This window comes from Lissotriton helveticus, chromosome 2_1 (assembly GCF_964261635.1).
Source record: "Lissotriton helveticus chromosome 2_1, aLisHel1.1, whole genome shotgun sequence".
Lineage (NCBI taxonomy): Eukaryota > Metazoa > Chordata > Amphibia > Caudata > Salamandridae > Lissotriton > Lissotriton helveticus.
The window spans coordinates 1,016,604,000-1,016,627,765 of record NC_136059.1 but is presented as its reverse complement, the minus strand read 5'-3'; the positions used below and the strand labels follow the sequence as shown (position 1 = coordinate 1,016,627,765).

Here is a 23,766-nt window from a genome sequence, read left to right as displayed (position 1 = left end):
GTATTCCTGTACTCGTCCACATTTGGAGTAAATGTTGGACCTATTTGGAATTCACTGAGCACTCCAGAAGACTTCCAGCTGTCACTACTTTGCAGAAGCCTGACATGCTTAGTTACACATGCATAAATGTAAAACTGGTACATTCATGCATGTTTGTGCATGTTGACTTTCTTATGCTGGCATCCCCAACCTTGAATGTCTGCAACCCATCATTGAAACCAGATATGTTTCTAGTCGAAGATCTTGTTGGCAAACAGCGTAACATTTTAATTTGTGCACCTAGTGTGAAATTCCAATGTGTGCACCCTAGAGAAAATCAAAATTGTGCTATGTTTGCCAACAAGATACTTATTGGGATTTACCTGCTGAAAGGTGTTGGCAAATGACATGTGTATTTTGCACATAGGCAAGTAGCAGATGACAAATTCGCACCTGAGCAAATGCCACCCAGCTTCGAATCTTGTTTCGGATGCCTTTGTAAATTGATTTTTCTGCTGTAGTGTTTTCACAGAATTCTCTTTGGTTTGCACTCATGATTGCTTCTCCTTCAATATTTCCTTCAAGATCCAGAGGCATGGTATTTGGCCCAGCCAATCTAGGAGAAGATGCACTGAGAAACTTTATTGCAAACCATCGATGCAATTCCTGTTGTAGGAAACTTAAACTTCCTGGTACGTACTAGAACAATCTTTGATGTTGATGCAGTTATTAATTATATTGTTTATCATGGCTCCATGTATGTGTGTAACTGGACCTGGAAGGTTTACTAGCAATGTTAGGTATTAGAAAACATTTTATCAGTACCCAAAAGTTATATTTTCTGTTCTTAGAACAATGCTTACAGCTCTATATTTATAAGCTTTGAAAGGTTTGGAGGAATATGGAAAGAAGCTCTTCAGAAAAGTAAATATTTGATCAAAAGCACTTATCATAGGTATGCAACACTTACCAATATGACCTGGCCCAGGTAATATAACCTGGGATATGTTAGTTTACACCATAAGTGTCCAACGTAAGTAAAGGAGGGCAGGACACATACAACATGTTCAGGCTCACCATAAAGAGGGTTATTTGGAGTTTGGCAGATTGGTTAGCACGTTACAAATCTGACAGATCCATTGTTAGAAATTGGGTTACTGGTTGACTGGGATGTGAGCCCTGGTGAAGCATCCATCATAATTCTAGTCAGGGTAAGGCACATGCAAACCCCAAATTAACCTGCGCTCATCCTCTGTTAGCTTGGCACAGAGCAATCAGGCTTAGCTCAGAGGCAATGTGTTAAGTATTTGTATAACACTTCAAACGGTAAAACAGTGAAATAACCACGCCAAAAGATTCCACACCAGGTTAGAAAAATAGAGCCTAATTTAATAAATGAACCAAGACCAAAACAACAAAAATCCAATCAGTAGAAATCCAATCAATAGAACTAGAGATATTGAATTTTAAAGTTTTGGGGGAAAATAGCACTAAAAGTCAAAAAGTGCCACCTGTGCTTATCTTGGCCTGCCAAACCTGGACAAAATTACAAGTTCAGGCCAACTGCGATAAAATGCAGGCCGGCTAGAGGGACCCAGTTAGGCCTGCTGAACAAAAGTACCTTCAATCCATGTTTGTGTAGCGATGTGTGGATCCGCATTAAAGATGGGATGCGGAGATGAAGAAATGTATTGGTTCTGAGATGCGGCGAAGTTCTGTTGTGTCGAGATCAGGAATCCAGTTGACCGAGCTGGCAATGCGATGTCCAGTATCAGGGATTCGATGCACAGTCGGGGTTATGCGTTGGTTCCGAGGAGCTGCAAGGATGTGATGGAGAGCCCGGCATCATTGTTGAGGCTGCTGTTGAGAGGTGCAAGGGCCTGAGCCAAGGGTGCATCGTGCAGTGGTAGTTCAGAAGGCAATGTGCCTGCGCCGGTGATGCGAGTAATTCACGACAGTTCCAATCCATGCCGCAGCGGAGATCCGTCGGCTCCGCTTGGGGTTGTGCCGCGCTGCAGATTTCAGGTGCAGATGCAAGGTTGTTGGAAGCCTCGCATGTCCCCAAGGCTTCAGATCAGGAGCTCAGGCCAGCCAAATAGCTCTTGGAGTTAATCTGGGTTCTGGGTATAAGAGATGCACGTCCAGTCCTTCTGGCCCAGGCAGTGGGGAGAAGTGTTTAAAGGCATGCATTTGAAGTGCACAGATGCACTGCCTTCCATCCCCTGGCTCCAGACTAACGACAGGGGTTATGCATTCCTTTGTGCAGAGAAGGGACACATCGATTCAGGTGTAAGTGAGGCTGGGCCCAGCTCTTCCCATCCTGCCAGTGTTGGCCCATCCAGTTACACCTAAGTTCCCATTGTGTGTGGCTGTCTAAGAGGAATACACAAAGCCCAACTGTTAACTACACCCAGCCATGTGACCAGAGACAGGCTGCAGGCACCAAACGGGTAAGGCAAGAAAATGGCATTTTCTAGAAGTGCCATTTTCTGAAATGTACTATGAAATCCGATTTAGCCATAATCTTTCCATTTTAATTTTTTAATTTAGGATAATAGAGACACCAAACATGAGCCACTTATCTCTTCCCATTCGGAAATTACACTTATAAAATATATTAAGGCAACTTCCAATCATATCCTATGGGAGAGATATGCGTGCAGCAGTAAAAGACAAATTTAAGAGTTTTTCACTACCAGGACATGTGAACTTAAAAGTACTTGTCCAACTTTTTAAATACTCTGCACCCTGCCCTTGAGACTGTCTAGGGCCTGCCTTAGGAGTGACACGTGTATTATAAAGGAAGGTTTGGGCCTTGCAAGAGGTTTATTTTGCCAGGTCGAAATAGCAGTTTCAGCTTAATACTGGCTCCGCAATGGAAGGCCTGAGATATATTTACAGGGCTACTTAAGTGGGTAGCACGATAAGTGATATAGGACCTGGGCACATGTAGTGAACTTTATTAGGGACTTATAAGTAAATTAATAATAAGCCAATTTTACCATGTTTTAGGGAAAAAGCATAAACACTTTAGCACTGTCTGGCCATGGTAAAGTGAGCAGAATCTTAAGGCTAACAAAAACAAAGTCAGCCACAACAGGAGGTCTGGAGGCAAAATGTTAGGACAAAATCACACAGAGGATGCAAGGTCTAACACCCATCAACCTTATTACATCGATTATAGCCTGTAGCACTTGTAATATAACAGATAGGATATCATTAAGTTTATGAAGTAGTAAACCTCAGACAAGCTGGAAATCAAGCCTTAAATATTTACATGAGTTCCACATTGATTAACAGTATTTAAATGTATCTTATGTGGATATCCAGAAAACGTGCATGCACCCTGACCTCAAGGGCCTGGGTTGGAAACCCATGATCTACACTCATATTGTTGAAGCAGTGGTTAACAGTGTATAGCAGTCAAACAAATGTCGAATTACCAAGAACGGAAATGGTGTCTTCAACGTGTTGCGGAAGACATGACTCTTTTCTCAGGAAATAATGCTAGAATTTTGGCACACCATGTGCATGCTGGCATTATAGTTTAACTTTACTTCCAGATCAAACTCGTTTTTAATAAAGAGCAGAAGGAATGTTTGGATACACATACATCAGATGCAGCTCCACAGTAAGAAGACCAAAGTCATTATCTTTAGTTCAGAAACCATGAGTATCAAAACACACATACGTGGGTCCCCTCCAGATATATAGGCATAATGTAGCATAGAATATTAAATTAAGCTGTAGGTATTTGATTATAGTGGTAAGCCCACTGTTGATTAGCTTAATTATGGAAATACCTGTATTATATTTGCAAATGCCAATCAAACACAGTGTCAGTTCATGTTTCAATCAATCAATCAGGGATTTGTATAGTGCACTGCTCACCGGTCAGGGTCCTAAGGCACTGTGGGAAGGTGGGTTTCAGGCAGCTCTGGTCATTGGAAGAGCCAGATCTTAAGGCTCTTCCTGAATGCTTGCAGTGTCGCGCTTCATCTGATGTTGAGGGTTCGTTCCAGGTCTTGGCCGCGATGTAGGAGAAGGATCTGCCTCCCTTTCTGGCTCTGTGGATGCAGGGGATTTCTGCCAGAGCTAGGTCAGCGGAGCCTAGGTTTCTCTTGGAGGCATAGAAGAAGATTTGTTCGTTGAGGTATTGGGGTCCGGTATTGTGGAGGGCTTTGTAGGCATGTGTGAGCAGCTTGAATGTCACTCTTTTTTCAACGGGGAGCCAGTGGAGGTCTCGTAGGTGCTGGGTCTTTAAAAGGCACCACTGTGGAACCGCCCTGCAGGGCCGCCCGACTTGTATTCCAATCAAATAGCGGCAAGCGGCCAGACTACGGGTTTGGCGATCAAGGAGCGGGATGCTGACGTGGCGACCCACTCAAAGACTGCCAACCTTGTAACCAAGCCCTAAATCAGAAGGTAAAATCTTTGACAGGGACAAACCCCTTGGGTGTACCCGACATGTGCTTTATCATGGTCAGCCTGAAATTACGCCTAGGTCCATGGCTACTTCTTCCATAGACTATCATTGGTGCCTATTGATTTTTGGTATTAGTTTTACTTCAAATTTTATTAAGTAATATGTGTGGTTTCCCTTATTGGATTTTTATGATTTTGTTGGAATTTTGTTTATATAATATATTTTATTGTTTGGTGATTTTATGTTATTATTGTTTGTTTACAGTATAAATACTTTACACATTGCCCTAAGTTAAGCCTGCCTACTCTGTACAATGGGTTTGAACTCAGGCTACTTTAGTGACTGTATGGTTCACATTGACACGTGTTAATATTCCTTAAGGAATAATAACACTAACTTTCTCAAGGAAGAAAATTATTCTGTGCTGGGATCTGTGGTGTACAGTAGAAACAGTTTCACATTCTTGCATATTTCATACACCCATACTGCTATGCAGAAGGCAATGCTTAGGAGGTTGTGGCTGACTCATACACAAAGTGCATTTTCGTACAAAGAATGAAGGATTCGAAAGGAGCCATTTAATGTATGGCTGAAATTGGACATCTGCTGTAAACGGACAGAGTTCCTATTTTGCCACCTTTGAGGTTCCATTCAAGTCTTCCCTCCCTCACTACAAATAGCTGGTCTTCTCTCCTCCAAAACCCTTGGTCATTGAGGGTTTAATTTATCAAAAAGTGATGCAGCGCGGCACGTCCCCTGGCTGCGGTGTTTGACTGGGAAAGTGCAGGAATGCACCATATTTAACCTTATACGGAGTATTCCTGCCTTTTACCAGTTCTGGTACACAATGTGCTGCCTAGCGCCAATGCAGGCATTTTTACACCATGATACAAGCATGCCTGCAGTGCAAGCAGGGTTGTTTTTTGCACAAAAATAATCTCCAACAATCCCCTGAGCCATTTTCCTCTTTCTTTGTGTGCTGCAGAATTCAGCACACTTAGAAACAGAAAAAACAAGGAGAAATAAAGATATCTCTCCTCGTTACGCCTCCCCTTGGAAGGCATCGCATTTTGGATCATTTCCGGTTCTACCAGTAATGGTAAATCTGGGAATGCATCAAAATCTATGTTTGTTGCATGAGAACACCCATGCATCACCAATGGAACTCCTCCCTGGTGCATAATTTAGGGATTTGCGCTGTATTGTATTACTCTGGATTTATCAAGAAACTCAGGGCCCTGCAAGGGGGCCTTGTGTGGATTGATAAAACGCACTTTAGGGATTGTGTCGCTTTTGCACCACATTGTGTGGTGGAAAAGCGATCCAACCCCTTGATAAATATGACCCTGAAAATCATTTGGAGACTTTGTGCTAAAAATAGCTGTTAAAGCAGGCAAGAAAAGTATATCTTTTAGTTTTTACATACCTTCTTAATAATAATGGCATTTTCCTGTTTTTGAAAAATCTTAACATTTGTTAATAACAGCATTAAACTACGTTACTACTGATTAGAATATTGGTGAGTTCGTGCATTTCCGAACACTAACTTTTCTTCAAAGAGAAGCAGTTTTTTCCCCAAGTGACCTTCTTTTTCAATCAGTGGTAATTTTGTGTTCATGCCTGCGTATCAGTCACCTAGGCACAAAAGGTCTATATCTCCTGTCAAGCTTTGCACCTTTTGTTGCCTTATAGTTCGAAATTAGGATGCATTAAAGACACTTTTAGAAAATGAATTATGAATATAAGCTAAATAGTCTTGATTGGATAAGTGTCCACTCATTGCCCTTTGCGTTAATATCCTACCTTAGCTCCGATGTATAAAGTCATAAGATCGAGAGGTCCTGCAGGCAGGGGTCTTTTGCTGCATTTTGCATTTCAAAGTAAGAGCACCAAGGGGGCTTACAAACGAGCTTTGTGACAAAAATTTAATAGACACCAATTGTGAAATTTGTAGAAAAGTGTTCAAGGGCCTGGAGTATCCCTTGGAGCATGGTCATGATGATTATTAAAATATGGAAGGTGTATTGCACCTCTAAGACCCTACCTAGGTCATGCTGTCCCTCCAAGGGGAACCACTGTGCCCGAATGATAAGGATCGGAGACACTACTAAGAGGTCAAAGACAACTTTAAAAAGGCTGCAGGCATTTTCTGGACTAGACTGTTCAATGTGCGCATGTCCCAACAATACCCAAAGTACTCCATAAATGTGTGCAATGCAGTATGGGAACAAGATGGAAACATTGCCTCACAAAATCACACCATGAATCTCAACTCAGTTAAAGCGTTCGGAAAAAAATCATGCAAGATGTTCTGTAAACATTTAATAAAAACATTTGCAGCCTGAAAAACTCAAATGGAATCTTTTGACCACAGTGCAGAGCACATCCCTTAAAGAGGACTATACCTTCTGTGAAGCATAGAGGTGGCAGTCTCTTGTAATGAGGATGCTTCTCATCAACAGGGACTGGGGCACTATCCATTGTACATATGAATATGAATTGACCAAAGTGTCCAAGTCACACCCCTGATTAATTTCCCATTGAGAATTTGATGGATAATTTATTGCTGCCCATCAACATTTCGCAACTGAACTTTCATACCTTGAAGTATTGTTAAATCTGGTTAGCAGTGTTAGTAGTGACCTATCCCATTAGGCTGTAATTGCTTATAACTGTGCTTCCATTTTAGGCAGCTAATGACATACTCAATAATACTTCCATTTTGTATTTCAAATGTATTACATTTTGACAATAAAATATGTGTTCCATTAAAGGTGTTGAGTATGCTGTGTGTATGTTAGTGTTGTTTAATTTCTATACAAACTACATGTTGCTAAGTGCAGTATATGGTTACCCATAATTAAATCACATAAGAAAGTCAATAGGTCAGGCTTTCATTTGATAAATCATGCAGACAGAGGAAGACACAACTGCGGTGGTTGTAACAATAGTGGTGTTGGTGATGGTCATAGTGGCAATGGTGGAGGTGGTGGTTGTGATAATGGCAATGATTGTTGTAGTAATGGTGGTAAAGAAGATGGTGTTGGAAATAGCTCACCCTTGAGTCCTGGCAGAAATATTGAAAAAGCCTACTGCAGTAACAGAATTGCAAATAAATAGTTTATGTGTGTAAGAAATGTATAAGATAAGTAATAAAATGTTCCATGATTGAGTGTATATTTTATATACAAAATAGTCCCTCATGCAATGCAGTGCAATCGCTCCATAGGAGTCAGGATGATACACCAAGGAGCCAATAGTATGAGTTGAGTCACTCATAATGCTCTGGCTAAAGACGAAGCCCACTCTGAGTATATTTTAAAGAATTGGTAACAAACAATACATCTTGCAGACAGCTGCGCTATTAAGCCAGACCTAAAAGGAAAATAGAAACGATGCAATGAGGGCATTCATTTTCCCTACAGGATGCAGAGACACAATCAATTTTCTCATTGCATCTACTGTGTTTTTAACCTACCAAGGGTGCTCCTAATAAAGATTTGGGGTATCACCCTTTGGCATTTTTAGCTCCCCTCTGAGGATCCATACAACAATTTGCAACTGTTTACTGGTAACACCAAAGTGTTCACTCGAAAAGTGACACTGAGCCCACCCGGAGGTCGTCATTACACTGGATGAGACAAAGAAAAATACAAGGAGACCCTAGAGGTCAGACGGGACCAAGGGTAGACATATATTAGGAGCAGCAATTGTCCCATACATGTAGGATAGGTACAGTATCGCAATATTTACAATAAAAAATTGGAATTATGCTTCTATTAAAAAAATAGAAACAATTTATTATCATTGAATTAGAGGCACAAATTATACAAAAAAGGTGAGTGAGCAGATCGTGACGAGGTAAAAGGAAATCAGCTGTTTTCCTTACCACAGGCAAGTGACTTAAAAAGTGACTTTTGAGTGTGTGGAAATGTAAATAAATAAGTCATAATCAATTAACATCTCATACTCAACAATAAGAGACAGATTATAGTATAAAGTTCGAGACGTGTGTCAACGATCTTTCAATTCCTATGAGATAGTGGGATCTCATCAGGACGAGGCGATGGAACGAGTGCCTGGGAAGTTTGCCTGGGAAGGTGTAAGTAGAGAGGATGGGGAAGGAAGGAAAAAGGGGGAGAATGGGGTAAGGATTAGTAGACGGCAAGGACAAATATGTATATATAGGTCATAACACACTAAAAATTAAGAAAACAAAAATAAGCAAGGCATAAATTCTAACATTTTGGTACATGTGGAAATGGAGGATTACGGGAAAGGAGACAGTATTGCCAGTAGGGAGAGTAAAATTAAGAGAATAAAAAATTAGCAACGGGTGTAGGGCCAAGGGATGTGCTATGGTGGTAAACAGTTGGATTATAAACCTAGTTGCCCGGTAGGTATTGTACACATCATTGTAAGGAAAGATGGTAATAAACAGGAAAGGTAGGAGGAGTGAAACCGTGGTAGGTCCAGGTATGTCCGTGAGGAATGGCTAAAGTGCAAAGGTGCGATGAAAACAATGCGCTGGGTTTAGAACGGAGGCATGCAGGCACAGTAGGATGCCGGTATAGCAAAGGGAGGGGGACTTACAGTGAGCACAGTGAATATGCAAAACCAATGATGAAAAGACGGCCGGCGGCAGGCAGGCAGCTGAGACCTTGTGGCGCTTAATAACGCGATCGGTCAGAGTCCAGTTCCTAGGATGTACGAGGTGCAGATATCCCATCTGGGATATCTAAGCGGTAGGGCAGGAAATCACCATACACACCCTGGTAAAGAGAGCCAGTGACGCTGAACAAATCTCAACCCAAGAGGCAGAATACCTGTGCACCAAAAATGTGAAAGTACCTTACTTTTATACTGTACCCAAAGTGCACAAGGGCACCATTCCACCCCCAGGAAGACCCATATTGTCAGGGATCAACTCACTATTGGAACCACTATTTAGGTACTGTGACCACTTCCTGAACCCACTGGTACAAGAAACCCCTACCTACATCAAAGATACCAAACATCTCCTGAACATCATCAACAAAATGAACTTCGATCAAACCACCCAACTCCTGGGGGGACTGGACATAGAAAGTCTTTACACCAGTCTCCCACAAGACACCACCCTGCAAGTCCTACAAGATGTACTGATGCAAAACCCCTGGATGTACCATACACCATGGCAATTCATCCTTGACTTCGCAGCCCTTGCACTCAAAGAAAACTATTTCAAGTATGAAGGCACTTACTACCTGCAAACTAACGGAACCTCTATGGGTAGTGTTTTTGCTCCAAGCGTGGCAGGACTGTACATTCACCATTTCGAGCAGGAACACGTCATACCACTGACCAACCCATACTCACAAAACATAAAGACCTGGCGTAGGTACATAGATGACATCTTCGTGATTTGGGAGGGAACACAGGATGCACTAAACATTTTTCTCACTTGGCTTAATGAGCGTGACCCTTACCTACGATTCACGTGTAACTCCAGTGCCACCGAGCTGGCCTTTCTGGATCTCAACATTACAGCAGAACAAGGGATTCTGCGCACTACCACCTCCTACAAACCCACAGCTAGGAACTCACTGTTGCGGTTTGATAGCTTCCATCCCAGACCCTTAAGAGAAAACCTACCCTTTGGGCAATTCCTGTGGATCCGCAGAAACTGCAGCCACCTAGAGGACTACAAAAGAAAATCCCGCACCTTATCACACAAACTACAGGAGCGTGGATACCCCAACGCCATTATTCCCAAAACCAGCAAAAGGGCCCGCAATATAAACAGAGAATCGCTACTGGAAACGGAGACAAAAGACCAGGAACCACCACCCATGACCTGTGTCACCACCTATAATACAGCGTCAAATCAAGCTTCTAGTATTATCCGCAAACATTGGAAGATAATCAATTCAGGCACCGGAGAATGGGAGACCCTGCGCTTTGCATTTAAACGTGCTAACAACCTTAAAGACAAACTAGTGTCAACACGACCATGTGCCAGTCCTAAATGTATGGACAATACAGTCCTCAACTGTTGGGGCCTTCCCAAAGTCACTGGCCATTACCCATGTAACAACTGCAGTGTGTGCCATCTCACTAAACCAACTAAAACTCTCAACCTTGAACATGGCAAAACCTGGACACAATGCCAACACACAAACTGCAACTCCAGCAACCTTGTGTACCTCATAACATGCCCCTGCAGGCTCCGTTATGTGGGCATGACGACCAGCAAAATCAGGACTAGAGTGTTTGAACACAGAAGCACGATCAGGTGTGGCAAAAACATCAGCAGACTGACAGAGCACTACCTCACGGCACACCACACCCCCAACGACATGTCCTTGACTGTCATTGAACAATTTGACATTAACCTAACAGACAATGACCGGATCCTTCATACAAAAGAACAGAGATGGATCTATCGCCTCTCCACCCAGCAACTGGGTTTGGGCTTGAATGACTCCATACCTTGGAGCTCGCTGAAGATATGACTCTTTTCTCCCCACACGAAACACTACTCTTGATTCCTCTCCGTGCAAAATGTCCCTCTGTTGTATTAGCCAGTTATAATACACCTGGCCTCACAACTTAACCCTCAGCGCTTTTTTAGTCCTTTTTTCACTGTTAGCGCTCTTTATTTCTCAACCGTTCATGTTACTACACCTGTACACTAATCTGTGTACACTGGGTACAGCTTACAAAGCCACACCCAAAGCGCAGGTGCCGACAATCGGTACCGCGCATGCTCATAGCAGAATACACTACTCTTCCGCACATGGGCATGCTCACAGCAGGAAACACTACTCTCCCGCACATGCTCAGCATAGCCATGACTCAGCGTGTTCACACACATGGGCATGCTCACAGCAGGGTACACTACTCTCCTGCACATGTGCAGCATAGCCATGATTCAGTGTGTCCTCGCACAGTCTGTTTTCTCTGTCCTTCCCCGCACAGGTGTTCCGAATGATGCAGACTGCACTTAAGGCACAAACATGGCCCAGGATAGTCTTACGGAGGCCGCAGAGATGACAAGAGGTTCAATGCAGACACTGGCCGAAAGTTGCGTGAGTAAACCCAGCGCTTCAGCTACGAGCAGGTAAGCTCTCTCTCCACAGGTCCCTAACCCCCTGTGGCCCCTTTATCCTCCCAGGGTCCACTCCTCTGCCGAACTGCTCCATGGGGCTAATTTGGCAACAAGCCAACGTGAGGATAATCTTCCTATCATGCACCTACCACCGTTTTTTTGTGTTGATGCGCTTACGATGTTTAGCCCACCACAAAACTTCATGTATATATGATAACTTTCACCTTAGTCATACCACCAATATGACTACACCATTTGCCGTTTATTTATCGTCTGCACAGCACAATAGATATCTGGCAATCAAACTGTCTTGTGAATATGTTACTATACTAAGACTCTCCCCTGTATGTGTGTTTTGTCATACTTGTTGTATGTCCAGTAATGCTCTAAGAGGGAATCCCCCTCACACATGTAAAGCACCTTAGCGAGTGCTACACATTTTCAATATTACACAGTCACTTAAAATTAAGTAATCTGCACCTACACACTTTGGTCCTAAGGAAAGCCAGTTTTAATCATAAAGGCCTGGCTGAAACATGTAGACCACACCTCGATGTAGGAGACCCTAATTAACACTCCTATAACATCCAACAGCCTTCTTTTAATGCTAACGGTGACCCAGTTATTAAAATATAATTTACCCTCGGGTACTGGGATCCCTGTATAGCTTTTAAACTTTGACCTTCACGTCACTACACTGCACACTCAGAAACATCAGTACTCCGCTGTATTCAGGCGTCGAAGCACACCCGGGACGCACTCGGTCTCACTGGGTGGGCCCGATGATGAAGCATGCCACCAACCAGGTTGGTGGGTGAGGGCTTCATGAACAAACAAAAGGGTTTGTACCCTGTCTTACTGTCTTGAGTCTATGTAAATTCACAAATAGGCTAGTCCTTATTGATTTCACATATAAAACCATGGGGATACGGGCTAGCTACCTAGTCCTCTCTCTCTCCTTTGATAGTGATAGATATGAGTATTCATAAGTGCCACAAGTTACCCCAGCAGATAAACAATGTAAATATAGTAATTAAATAGACAGAAAATAGAGACACATAAAGATGGACCCATTATAGTGGACAGAACAAATTTGAAATGTGGTTACAATTCAGAAGTTATAGAACATTGGAAAACATGTCATCTGTTCATCGTGGTTTCACCAAGTTATAGGAGATTGGTCCAGTCCTCCAGGCGATTCAGACCTGTATGGAGGCTGTCAGTGCGAATTATCCATTTTAGTTCTTCCTTGTTAAGGATGCCAGCAATGTTTGTATCCCTTGGGGGCTGCTGGATCACATTGATCACTTGCCATCTTATGTCATCTTCAGTGTGATTCGGGCAAGTGAAATGTTCAACAAGGGGCGCATTGTGTGCTCTGCAACGCACGCAGCTTCTGTGCTGGCAAATGCAGATTCTGATCTTTTGTGCTGTTTGACCCACATAACTCAGGTTCAAGGACAAGTAATTGCATATATAACATTGACGGTGTTACAGTTGGAGAAGTTAGTAAGAGTAATGTCAATATTCGCATGCACAATTTTTTTGTATCCGAGGTCAAATGTCAAACGCTGCAGCTGCTGCATTTGAAATGTCCTACTATAGGTTGTAGGCCCCATAGACCTCTTAAAGAGGAGTCCTTTTTTGTGTTGGGGAGGGCTGCCTTCACCAGGTGGTCTTTTATGCTTTTGCTCTTTTTGAAGGCGAAGAGAGGGCGCGCTAATTTGAGGTGGCCTGCATTCAGTGTGGGCCAGTGTTTCAAAATGCATTTTCTCAATGTATTGGAGATGGGTGAGAATGTAGTGACACATACTATTTTATCACCATTTTTTCTTTCTTTGGGATTAAGAAGCGTCTCTCTAGGGTAGTACCATGCTCTTTTCAATGCAGTTTTAACCAGTTTGCGCTGCTTCCCTCTGCTGGGCATTTTTTTGGACAGGAAGCTTGCCCCCATAAAATAGTCCTCCTTGCGATAGCAATTGCGGCATATGCGGAAGAATTGTGAATATGGGAGGGAATCACGTAAGGCTCTCGGATGGTGACTACTGTATGCTAATAAGGTATTTTTTTCAGTGGGTTTGCGGTAGAGTGTTGTGTAAATTGTACCATTTTTGGCTATGATGGATAAGTCAAGGAAAGCCGCCTCCTGTTTATTGCTGTTGATAGTAAAGTTAAGGCCATTACTATGTGTGTCCAGCCAATTCTGAAAGTCTACGAGGTTTTCCTCAGCCCCATTCCAGATAAGGAAAATATCGTCTATTTACCGTTTCCATTCAAGAATGTTAATTCTGAATGGGTTGTAGGGGGATGGTATTCTCTGCGTCTCCAGCCAGTCCATGTAAAGTATAGCAAAATTGGGGGCAAAAACTGCGCCCATGCTGGTGCCCTTAACTTGCTGATAAAAATTGCCAATAAAAGAGGCAAAAACTATGTGTGAGGCAGATCTCTAAAGGTAAAGAATAAATGATGTTGGGACAGAGTGGCGTTGAGGTCTGGAATTCAGGGCAAAGCCAATAACATCAATGCCCTAGTCTTGGGGAATGTTGGTATAAAGTGACTCGACGTCAAGGGTACAGAGGAGGCTGTGAAGGTGGTCAAAGGGGAGTCCTTCTACAAGGTTAACCATGGTATCCTTGATGTAGCATTTGGTGGTAGGTACGAAGTCCTTATCTGCTGGTTTGATAATCAAACTCTCAATTTGCTTAAGTCCGTGTAAAGCATTTTTCTCAGAAAGAGTGAGGTTGTAAGGAATGTATCTACGTGTGTGTTCATGATCTGTAATTACTTTGAGTACCAACTTTTCGAAGGTGAGGATCTCAGCTGGTATGCTGTGATGTGGAGGGGAAAAGGTAGATGGGGGACGGAATGCAGTGAATGCTGTGGAGGGTATATATGGTGTATCGAGAAAAAATGCTTGGAGGCGTATTTTTCTGAAGAACCGTAGTAATGTGATCTGGTGTTAAAGATATTCAGGTCTAATGGTAGGGACAAAGGACAATCCCTCACTGAGTAGTGTAATTTCTTTCTCGGATAGTTGGTTATTAGAGAGGTTGAAAATTGGGATTTATTTGGAGTCGGGCATATTGCCGGTAAAAACAGTGGTTGTAGGGTCAGTATGCGTTCTGTGGTGTCTTACCGTTGGTAGTATCTCTGACGTGTTTGTCTGTCCCCGGGCACGCTGTACCACCGGGGTGGCCACGGCGTGCCGTGGTTGGCTTGACGTCCCTGTCCTAAAAAATTAGGGTTGTTGCCTCAGTTTCTAGATGTGCTCAGGCCCTCCGCAGAGTCAGAATTGCCAGAAGCTTCCGCTGAGGTATCAAAGAATCCTACTATATTATGTTGTTTGTTAAATCTACCCCAGGGTCGTTGTGTTCTGGGGCCCAGGTATGATCTGTTTGTGTAGAAATCCTCTACTAGGTAGGGGTATGTCCTGTCTGTTTTTTAGTTTTTGACGTCACGTTACCTTAGTGATTTTCTTGTTCTGTTCAATTCTGTGGAACTCAGAGAGGGTTTTTTCGACTTTGCCTAAAAGTGCTTTTGCGACTTTAATCCCGAATTCCCTGTTCTTACATACAGGAGCACCCCAGTTCCAATTTGTATCTAATCCCCACCTCCCCTTCCCCAGGCGCCGATCTCAACCCCACGTGGACACTGTTCCACAACGATCCCGGCTGGGATTCACCAGCCCCATTGTTCCGCTCCCCCTAACCTTCACGCAGGTAAGCGTATTACTCCACTCCCTGCTCCCTTAACTTCCTTCCCTCACCCCTGTTCACTACTGTGCGCTTCTACTTACAGGTGCAATTTCCTGCCCTACTGAGTTCCCAGTAAGATATCCCGGATGGGATAACCGCACCTCGTACCTCCTAGGGACTGGACTCTGACCGATCACGTTATTAGGCGCCACGAGGTCCCAGCTGCCTGCTGGCCGTCTTTTCATCATTGGTTTTGCATCTTCACCGTGCTCACTGTAAGTCCCCCTCCCTCCGCACTACCAGTGACACACCGTGCCTGCATGCCACCATTCTAAACCCAACGCATTGTTTCCACCGCACCTTCGCCCTTTAGCCATTCCTCACGAACCTACCTGGACCTACCACGATTTCACTCCTCCTACCTTTCCTGTTTATTACCATCTTTCCTTACAATGATGTGTACAATACCTACCGGCCAACTAGGTTTATAATTCAACTGTTTACCACCACAGCATATCCCTTGGCCTTACGCCGGTTGCTCATTTTTTATTCTATTAATTTTACTCTCCCTACTGGCAAGACTGTCTCGTTTCCCGTAATCCTCAATTTCCGCATGTACCAAAATGTTAGAATTTATGCCTTCCTTATTTTTGTTTTCTTAATTATCAGTGTGTTGTGACCTATATATACATAATTGTCCTTGCCGTCTACTAATCCTTACCCCATTCTCCCCCTTTTTCCTACCTTCCCCATCCTCTCTACTTACATCTACCGAGGCAAACTTACCAGGCACTCGTTCCATCGCCTTGTCCTGATGAGATCCCACTATCTCATAGGGATTGAAACGTTGTTGACACACGTCTCTAACTCCATACTATAATCTGTATCTTATTGTTGAGTATGAGATGTTAATTGATTGTGACTTTTTTATTTACATTTCCACACACTCAAAAGTCACTTTTAAAGTCACTTGCCTGTGGTAAGGAAATCAACTGATTTCCTTTTACCGCGTCACTGTCTGCTCACTAACCTTTTTTTATAATTTGTGCCTCTAATTTAATGATAATAAATTGTTTCTATTTTTTGAATACCCGCATAATTCCAATTTTTGATTGTAAAAATTGCAATACTGTACTTATCCTTCATGTATGGAACCATTGTTGCTCTTAATATATAACACTGGATGAGAACACAATGATGAAGCATGCTACATGGAATTGTGCGGATGAGGGCTCTTCGGATCAAGGAATCAGTGCCCCGCCCCTAAGGTTGGAAATATGGATACAGATAACAGACTTGGCTCTAGGATAGGCATGTATTCCCCGGGAAAGATCAGGCTCCTTACTTAACAAATCCTTCACCCTCTGTCCTTATTTAGGTGTGTTTTATTAAAGCAGATCCATTCCAGGGTGACCTCCGATGTGCACAAATGGATTGTGACACATGCATGCACATGCATTGTGTCAGATGGCCTTATTAGAATGCTAAATTAAAAAAAAAGAATAACAATATGAATTGCAGCAAAGGAAGTGACCTGCAGCGATCTGTAGCTGCTGGACCCTCATGAAAGTAAATACATTAATTAAAAATGAACACAGGGGAAGGGACAGGGTACAGGGCAGGGGAGCATGGGGAGCATGGTGAACAGGTTGGAGAAATTAGAAGAGAGTGGACAGTGGGGATGCAGAAAAAAAAAAAGGGAGAGAGCGAGGAAGCACATGCACTCCCACGAAAAGCTAAATACTAAATAAAAAAGAGCTGCTTGAGAAATGCATTGGAAGGATAGAAATAATCCGGTCAGAATACTATGAGACCCTAATGCCACTAGGTGGGACATACACAAAATTTGGGAAGAATATCATCAGCCGACAACTCGCACAGCAAAGCCATCCAATCATGAGCAAGGGGCTGACCCAAGCCCCAGTCTAAGTGTATGTTACAGACAGCTGGAGATCTTTGTAGCTAATGACCTAAAATCATGGAAGTACAGAAAACTTGTGCAGCTTCTGCACAAAGGTCACAATGGTAATGAAGGGACAGACATTTCTTGGCTGCTGTCCACCCTGTCCCCTGACCTGAGCCCCCAAAACAGATTCCTAGAATGACCCACCACGGGCAGCACCTGAGCAGCCAAGCTCTGAGCTGCATCACCCATCTGCAGTTTTCATGGCTGGCGTTTCCCCTACCACAAAGATGCCTGGCCAAAAAGATTCGCCCACCCGCCATCCCCTAAAATTCCTGGGGGCAGATTTACAATCCCCTTGCGCCACCGGTGCATCACTTTTAATATGCAAAAAAGTGACGTACTGGCGGCGCAAGGGGCTTGTAAATAAGTCCCCCTAATACTTTCCTCCCCTGCACCAAATCCCCTGTCCTTCCATTGCTTCTGCTCCACTATTGTCCATGGAGGGACATCCTGAAGAATGAAACAAAAGAAAAAAGTAGAACTGACTTTTTAAGAGGTATATTTCGATTACATCTTTGCACATTTAAAAAAAAAACTCCCCGACTGCCCTCAAGGCAGACTTTTACTATTTTTTACAACTGGACGTACATTTTAGAAACTAACTAACCAAAGGTGCAAGTACGTGGAAATACGCTCATGCGTGGTACTGAGTCAACATACAGTAAAACTTCCAGAGGGTTTAGACTTTCTGTGGGCACTGCATATATAAGAACAGAGCATCAGGCTGTTGGCACAAAAATAATAACTTGCAACCATGGGGATTTTTCAGTTTGATGCTGCGGCTTGTGGCATTTTATATTAGTGAAAGTAAGCATCGAATCTCCGCAGAAAGACAAAACAGCAGCCCTGCGCCTCACCCTAGAAGACTGTTCTACCATAGCTGCCACATGAGCGCTGGGGGGATCTTTAGAGAAATTACACCGCGGTTTAGAATAATCAGCCTTTGCACATCATGTTGGCACAGTTCAGTAATCACAGCAAGCCTGTCTAATTGCAAGCAGTGCAGGGCCAACCTGCAGCAGTTTACAACAACTAAGCTGTCTTTAATCAGCGGCGGATGTCAATTTAATCTAGAGGAAAAAAAGCAGGTTCTTAATGAAAACTGGAGTCTGCTGCCAGACTGCCGATATGTTATGGAGAAGAATATAATACAAAGTAGCTTTCTTTCCCCCGTAGACAACTGTCGAAAATGCCAATAAACTGTGGCGCTTGTTAAGAGAGGGAAATCGGGCCGCGAAGTGTGCTGCCTCGGATAAGGAATACAGGAGATCAGAAGGGCAGACATGTCACAGGGGCTGCGGCCACAACAGGCGGCTCTCGTTCTATCACTGGTTGACACGAAGTGTGGCCCTCAGCATGGTTAGAGCGGCAGACCCTGATGCAGAGGTCTAGCCCGGGACCAGGGTTCATTTCCCCGCCTCGGCGGGTCTTGAGCTCAAAAATTCCACGGACCTGATAATTCTCGCCTCGGTGCCTATTCCAATCATGGAGTCCCACTCTGCAACTCTGGGCAATAGCTTGCTTAATCTCCACAACGGCCCCCACAACGCTAAGGATGCCTGGCCTCCACCTTGGGGGTGCCCAGGAGTGGACACCTCACAGGGAAAGCCAGGATGGGTTCCACAGCGGTATTCATACAAGCGCCTTGAGACCCTTGCGCGTGAGTAGTGCGCTATACAAGTATCAATTTACAATTTTTACAATTTAAGTACTGGCTCAGTTTTGGCGACTTTAAACTGTGCCAGTACTTAAGAGGTTCACCATCTGGGCCCGGACTGCATGCATTTTACTGGTGACTGAGTCATGTTGCAGCATTGGTGGACATTTTGCACCGACGTTTGCACTGACGTTCTGCACAAAATGCCTGCACAATATGCAATTTTCAAATGGTACAAATGTAATTCTAATATCAATGGTTTGGTGTAAATCTAATTTTAAATTTTTCACGGTGATACATTGCTCAGCAGTTGTGCGGTGCACTCACTACAGTGGCATCAAAGCCTCCTGGGAGTGGCCAAGACTGAACTGGATGGTGCCCACAAGTTATCGACCTTATCATTTTTTACTCACTGCTTTATTTAGATTTTTGGCAGAACGCCACTAGTGTGTTTATTTGTACACGTGGAATGCTGCCGAGGCTGCAAGGGTGATCACAGTGGTGAGCACAGTGGCCGACTCACACAACCCAGGCAAGAGCATTCGTCGATTTCAATGAGACATCATGGACATAACAGTTTCTGCAAGCAGAATAAAACCATGTGAAAATGTAGAGGGGCGGAAATGTGGCTATGATTTAGACAGCATTTTGTTTTTGTGCACGGGAAAATATTTATCCATGCGGGCAACCCCTTCTCTGACACCCCATTAAAGATGCATGTGTTTTCGCCTCCATAGCACCCTGAAATGCACAGTAACATAGCCTGGGGGTCGTGAGCCCTAGAGCAAGCAATGAACTTGCCCCGCAGCCGGTATTACAATACTGCTATAAATGAGATGAAAAGCGCCAATCACACCCCTTGACCCAGTGTCACTGCACCTGCTCCACTAATGTATTTTATGGGGCTCCAAACTCCTCACTCTGCTCATCTTTTCTTCTTACCTCCCTATCTCCACCCCGCTTTCCTCTCATCTCCTTCATCCATTTAATGCTCATCTTTCTATCCCCTTCCTGAGTCTCTCTGCCCCTCTATCTCGCACTCATCCTCACCTTCCTCCCTTTTCTCTTTATTTCTGGTACCTTTTGTCATCCTTTTCTCTTGTTCACTTTGCTCATCCTAGTCTCCTTTCTCTTTCTTGCTCAGCCCTATTTCCTTCTCCCATGCTGACACATTTTCCTGCCCTCCTCGCCTTTCTTTCACCCTCTCCTTTTCTTTCATTCCTTTTCATTCACTTTCCTACTGTTCCCCTATACTCTACTCCTTCAATAACCAACCCCCTGATAAGTAAACACAGCCGAAGCCCATGGTGTGCACTGTGTCTAGAAAAAGAAAATAATGAGGACAGGCCGTCTCTGACTGAACCTCAGCTGGTGTAGGCAGACTGGGCCCCTCCCACCTCTGGGTCTTCATGCATTGTACCGGCTGCACTATTGATAGCTTTTAGGAATCCACATACACCTGTCCTTTCGAAAGGTGTACATTTCCACAGTGAATTGCAATGGGGATGGGCCTGTCCAGGAAACACACAAGTTGTTGGATTTTACTGAGAGGACCACCCGGACACCTACAAACCCGCTCGTAGATCTAAGATTGCGATTGCGATGATTCCACCATATTTGGGAATGTCTGTTTCCAAATGCACCTTGATTTAGGATTGGAACTTTTCCCATGAGCATTGTTCTGTGCACCTTATGTTGAATTTTGCTGCGTACGAAAACCTTGCCCTGGCTTATTGACTATGCTAATAGCATCTATCGGGGGCTACCAGACTGATCTGAAACGTCTCCAGGTTGGCCAGAATGCAGCAGCTAAACTGGAGCTCAAAGTCCCTCGATGATCACATACCCTCTCCATTGTTAAAACAACCAGACTGGTTACCGGTAGCAGAGCGTATCCAATTTAAAGTTTGCTGTTTAGTTTTTAGGGCTGGTCGTGGATTAGCTCCAGACTTTCTTAGTAAAATGCATCACTCTACATCCTGAATGGGGCCCCACGCTTATTCAGTCCAAATCTTTCAGTGATATCCTGGTTCAGGGCACAAGTCCTAAAAAAAGAAGTGAGGGGACTAACCTAGTTAATCAGAATACAAGTGGCATCACGGCACGTGACATCGCAGTGTGTGACATCATGGCGCGTCACATCACAGCGTGTGACATCACAGGAAGTGGCTTCAGATCTTGAGCCCTCACCTATATGTTTAGCAGGTCTATCATGAGTACATTGGAGCACATTTCGAGTATACACGCAAACCCTCCTGATTGAGGGAGAAAATTCACACTTTTGAAAGCTACGCGTAAAACAGTGTTCCTTTTGTCAGTGCAAACTTCCTCTACCCATAGTGCTTTACTAGAAAATTAGTGGTACTTAAATTATTTCAACGCTTCCTCAGGGGTAGTAAGCACTATATAAATTACATTTATGTTGTGCAAATACAGCGAAAGACCAACACATCTGACATTCTTACAGGCATGCACATCTCCTGAACAGAGCCTGAAGAAAGTGAAAAGCTGCCTCTCTTAAGTATGTGTGAAGTGCTAACAAGGTGTGAGCCTTTGTTTCCCCTATGCTGCATTTGAATCTAGGTGTGAGGCTCCTGACTGCTTCCAACCATGGGACACCAACAAAAGGAGGCCTGATGACTCCTCATATTCGGCCTTTGTTATTGGCCCAGCAGGAGTCTGAACTAAGAAAGCCCAGTCCCCGCCTGCACATTGTTGTGATTGAAAGCAGACAACAACGTGCAGGCGCTGCTGGACGTGCCCCGGTGTTTGCAAATAACACCAGGACGAATTCAGCATATTTTACAGAGGTGCCCAACTTCTTGGCAGGGTGGGCGGCGTCCACCCTGTGAAAATAGTGGGCGGACGCCGTTCACCCTCTTTTACACCCCCCCCCCCCCCCCCCCCCCCCCCGACTCGTGCCCTGCACTGGTTTCTTGAAACTAGAATGGAGGCCACAGCTTTTCAGTCTCAGCTCCCAAAACATGGGATTTCATCCTTATTGCTATTCGGACAAAACACCACTTGAATCTTTTAGAAAGACGTTGAAACCTGGCTCGAGAAAGCCATTGGCCCTGGAATTCAGTAACTGACAGAATGCGTGCTATGTCTCCACCAGAGGTTTACAGCGCCTTGATACCTTTGGGTAAACGTGCGCTGTATAAGCAGGGCCGGAGTGGGCATAAAGGGCATCAGGCGTTTGCCCAGGAGGCTGGATGGTTGGGGGCCGGTTTTGTTACTGTGGGGTGGTTTTGTAGTGATGCAGCAATAGCAGCCCCAGTAACAAAAGCAGTAGTGCTAGGGACCTGTTATGTCAAGCAGCAGTGCTTCATGCCTGCACCCCCTTTCCTGGGGTGGGGGCCAATCTGACAAAAATTCCCAGGGCTGCTTTGGTTTTCCAGTTCGGCCCTGAGTATAAGTCACCAATACTGTATAAAAATAAAGCCGAGAGCAGCCTTATGAAAATAAATGTAGAGTATTTTATAGGATGTGAAAAGAATAGCCAGGAAAAAAGTGTTTGCTTTTCATGACTTTCTATGAATGTTTAAAAAAATGTAAACTTCATGACTTCACTTTTAAGCTTAACCTCCCCTTACTTTTCTGCAGATTTGAAAAGGAATGATTATACACCCGGGAGGATCAGCCTTGCCTTTGAAAATACTGAGTCGGATGGCGACGAAGATGACGAGTCTTTGGAGTATGACACACGATTGTAATCATTTTATAATTGTGAACAATATTGACTTATTTACTCAGGGCTAGGCGGGCGCTTGCCCAGCACTGTGCAATTTTGCACTGCGCCTGCAGGCTTCTATAATGGTAAGCAAATTAAAGCAAGGCGGCCCACACAAAACCTCAGTAAATATACCTCGTGCTGCTTTAAAAGACTTACGTTCCTTGTCTTCGAAGACCTTGGATTTTTTACTCTGGTTCAACAAATTTGTACATTCATACGAATAATGCAGGTTTTTTGTTGTTTAATTCCTTAAAGATGTAATAACTAGTTTGTTTTTAACAAATCATTGAAAACTGTAACTTTTCTTGATGACATTTAGGGTTTGGCTGTCTGGTCAATAATAAACCAAGGGCCATAAAACACACATATATGCCATGTCTTTCTTTTACACCGACCCATATGTGTACATGTAAACACGCATGCACACACAGACAGTAAACAACCAGCCAACGGGATGGACCAGTGAATTATCTACTTGCTGCTGTACGCCAGGGCATTGAATGCCAGCAGCAGTAACTCACCCTTACATCTGCTGGAGCAGAAATCAATTTAAATAAACTGGTTTAACATCTTTATCACACTCCAAAACAGGGTAGATACGGCTTCTCTTATGTGTGTGAGTTTCCTCTCACTTCTGTGCAGCAGACCTTTGTCGTGGGTATGAGAAAATCAGGAGCTATACATCACAAAATCAACAATCACAATAGTATTTCTAAGTTCAGTCAATAAAGAGAGTTTTTGATTCGTTTTTAAGGGTTTTATTTTCAATAAGAGGTTTAGTTAGATTTTCATTTTTCTTTATTTAAGTAGTCAAAAAGGCATCAATCAAATTGCAGAATTGATAGTAGAAATATTGTTTAGAAAGAATCATCAAATAAGCAACACAGCACGTTCTATAAAGGAAAGAAATCCCTATTCTAAGGAATGGGGTGAAAAATGGGTATTATCAGGAACCCATTTAGAGTTCAAAGTCAAGAGTGAGAGTGAGCATAACGCTCAAATTCAATCAATCAATATCAGTTGAACTTCCCATAAAGATAGGTTCACAAAAGCAGAATAATCATGCAGAAGCAGTAGCAACTGCAGTCAGCAAACAGATCAGGTAAGATTTCACTCAGCATTCAACCATCAGCATAAAGCCGATAGCAGTTACAATAAACAAAATTGAGGCTACCCAAAGCACACCTTATAAGTCTCTCTTTCAAATTCTAGCTAAG

General features: G+C 43.6%; 1 protein-coding gene across 1 annotated transcript in view; it reads left to right on the top strand.

The window, feature by feature from the left end:
- Nucleotides 1-22,913, top strand: part of TRPM6 (transient receptor potential cation channel subfamily M member 6) — a 730,325-nt gene extending 707,412 nt beyond the window's left edge. Inside the window, exons 38-39 of the mRNA XM_078675782.1 lie at nucleotides 565-671; nucleotides 22,420-22,913. Coding sequence (XP_078531908.1) covers nucleotides 565-671; nucleotides 22,420-22,529 — 217 coding nt within the window. The 3' untranslated portion in view covers nucleotides 22,530-22,913. The remainder of the gene's footprint in view (nucleotides 1-564; nucleotides 672-22,419) is intronic.
- Nucleotides 22,914-23,766: the final 853 nt, after the last annotated feature.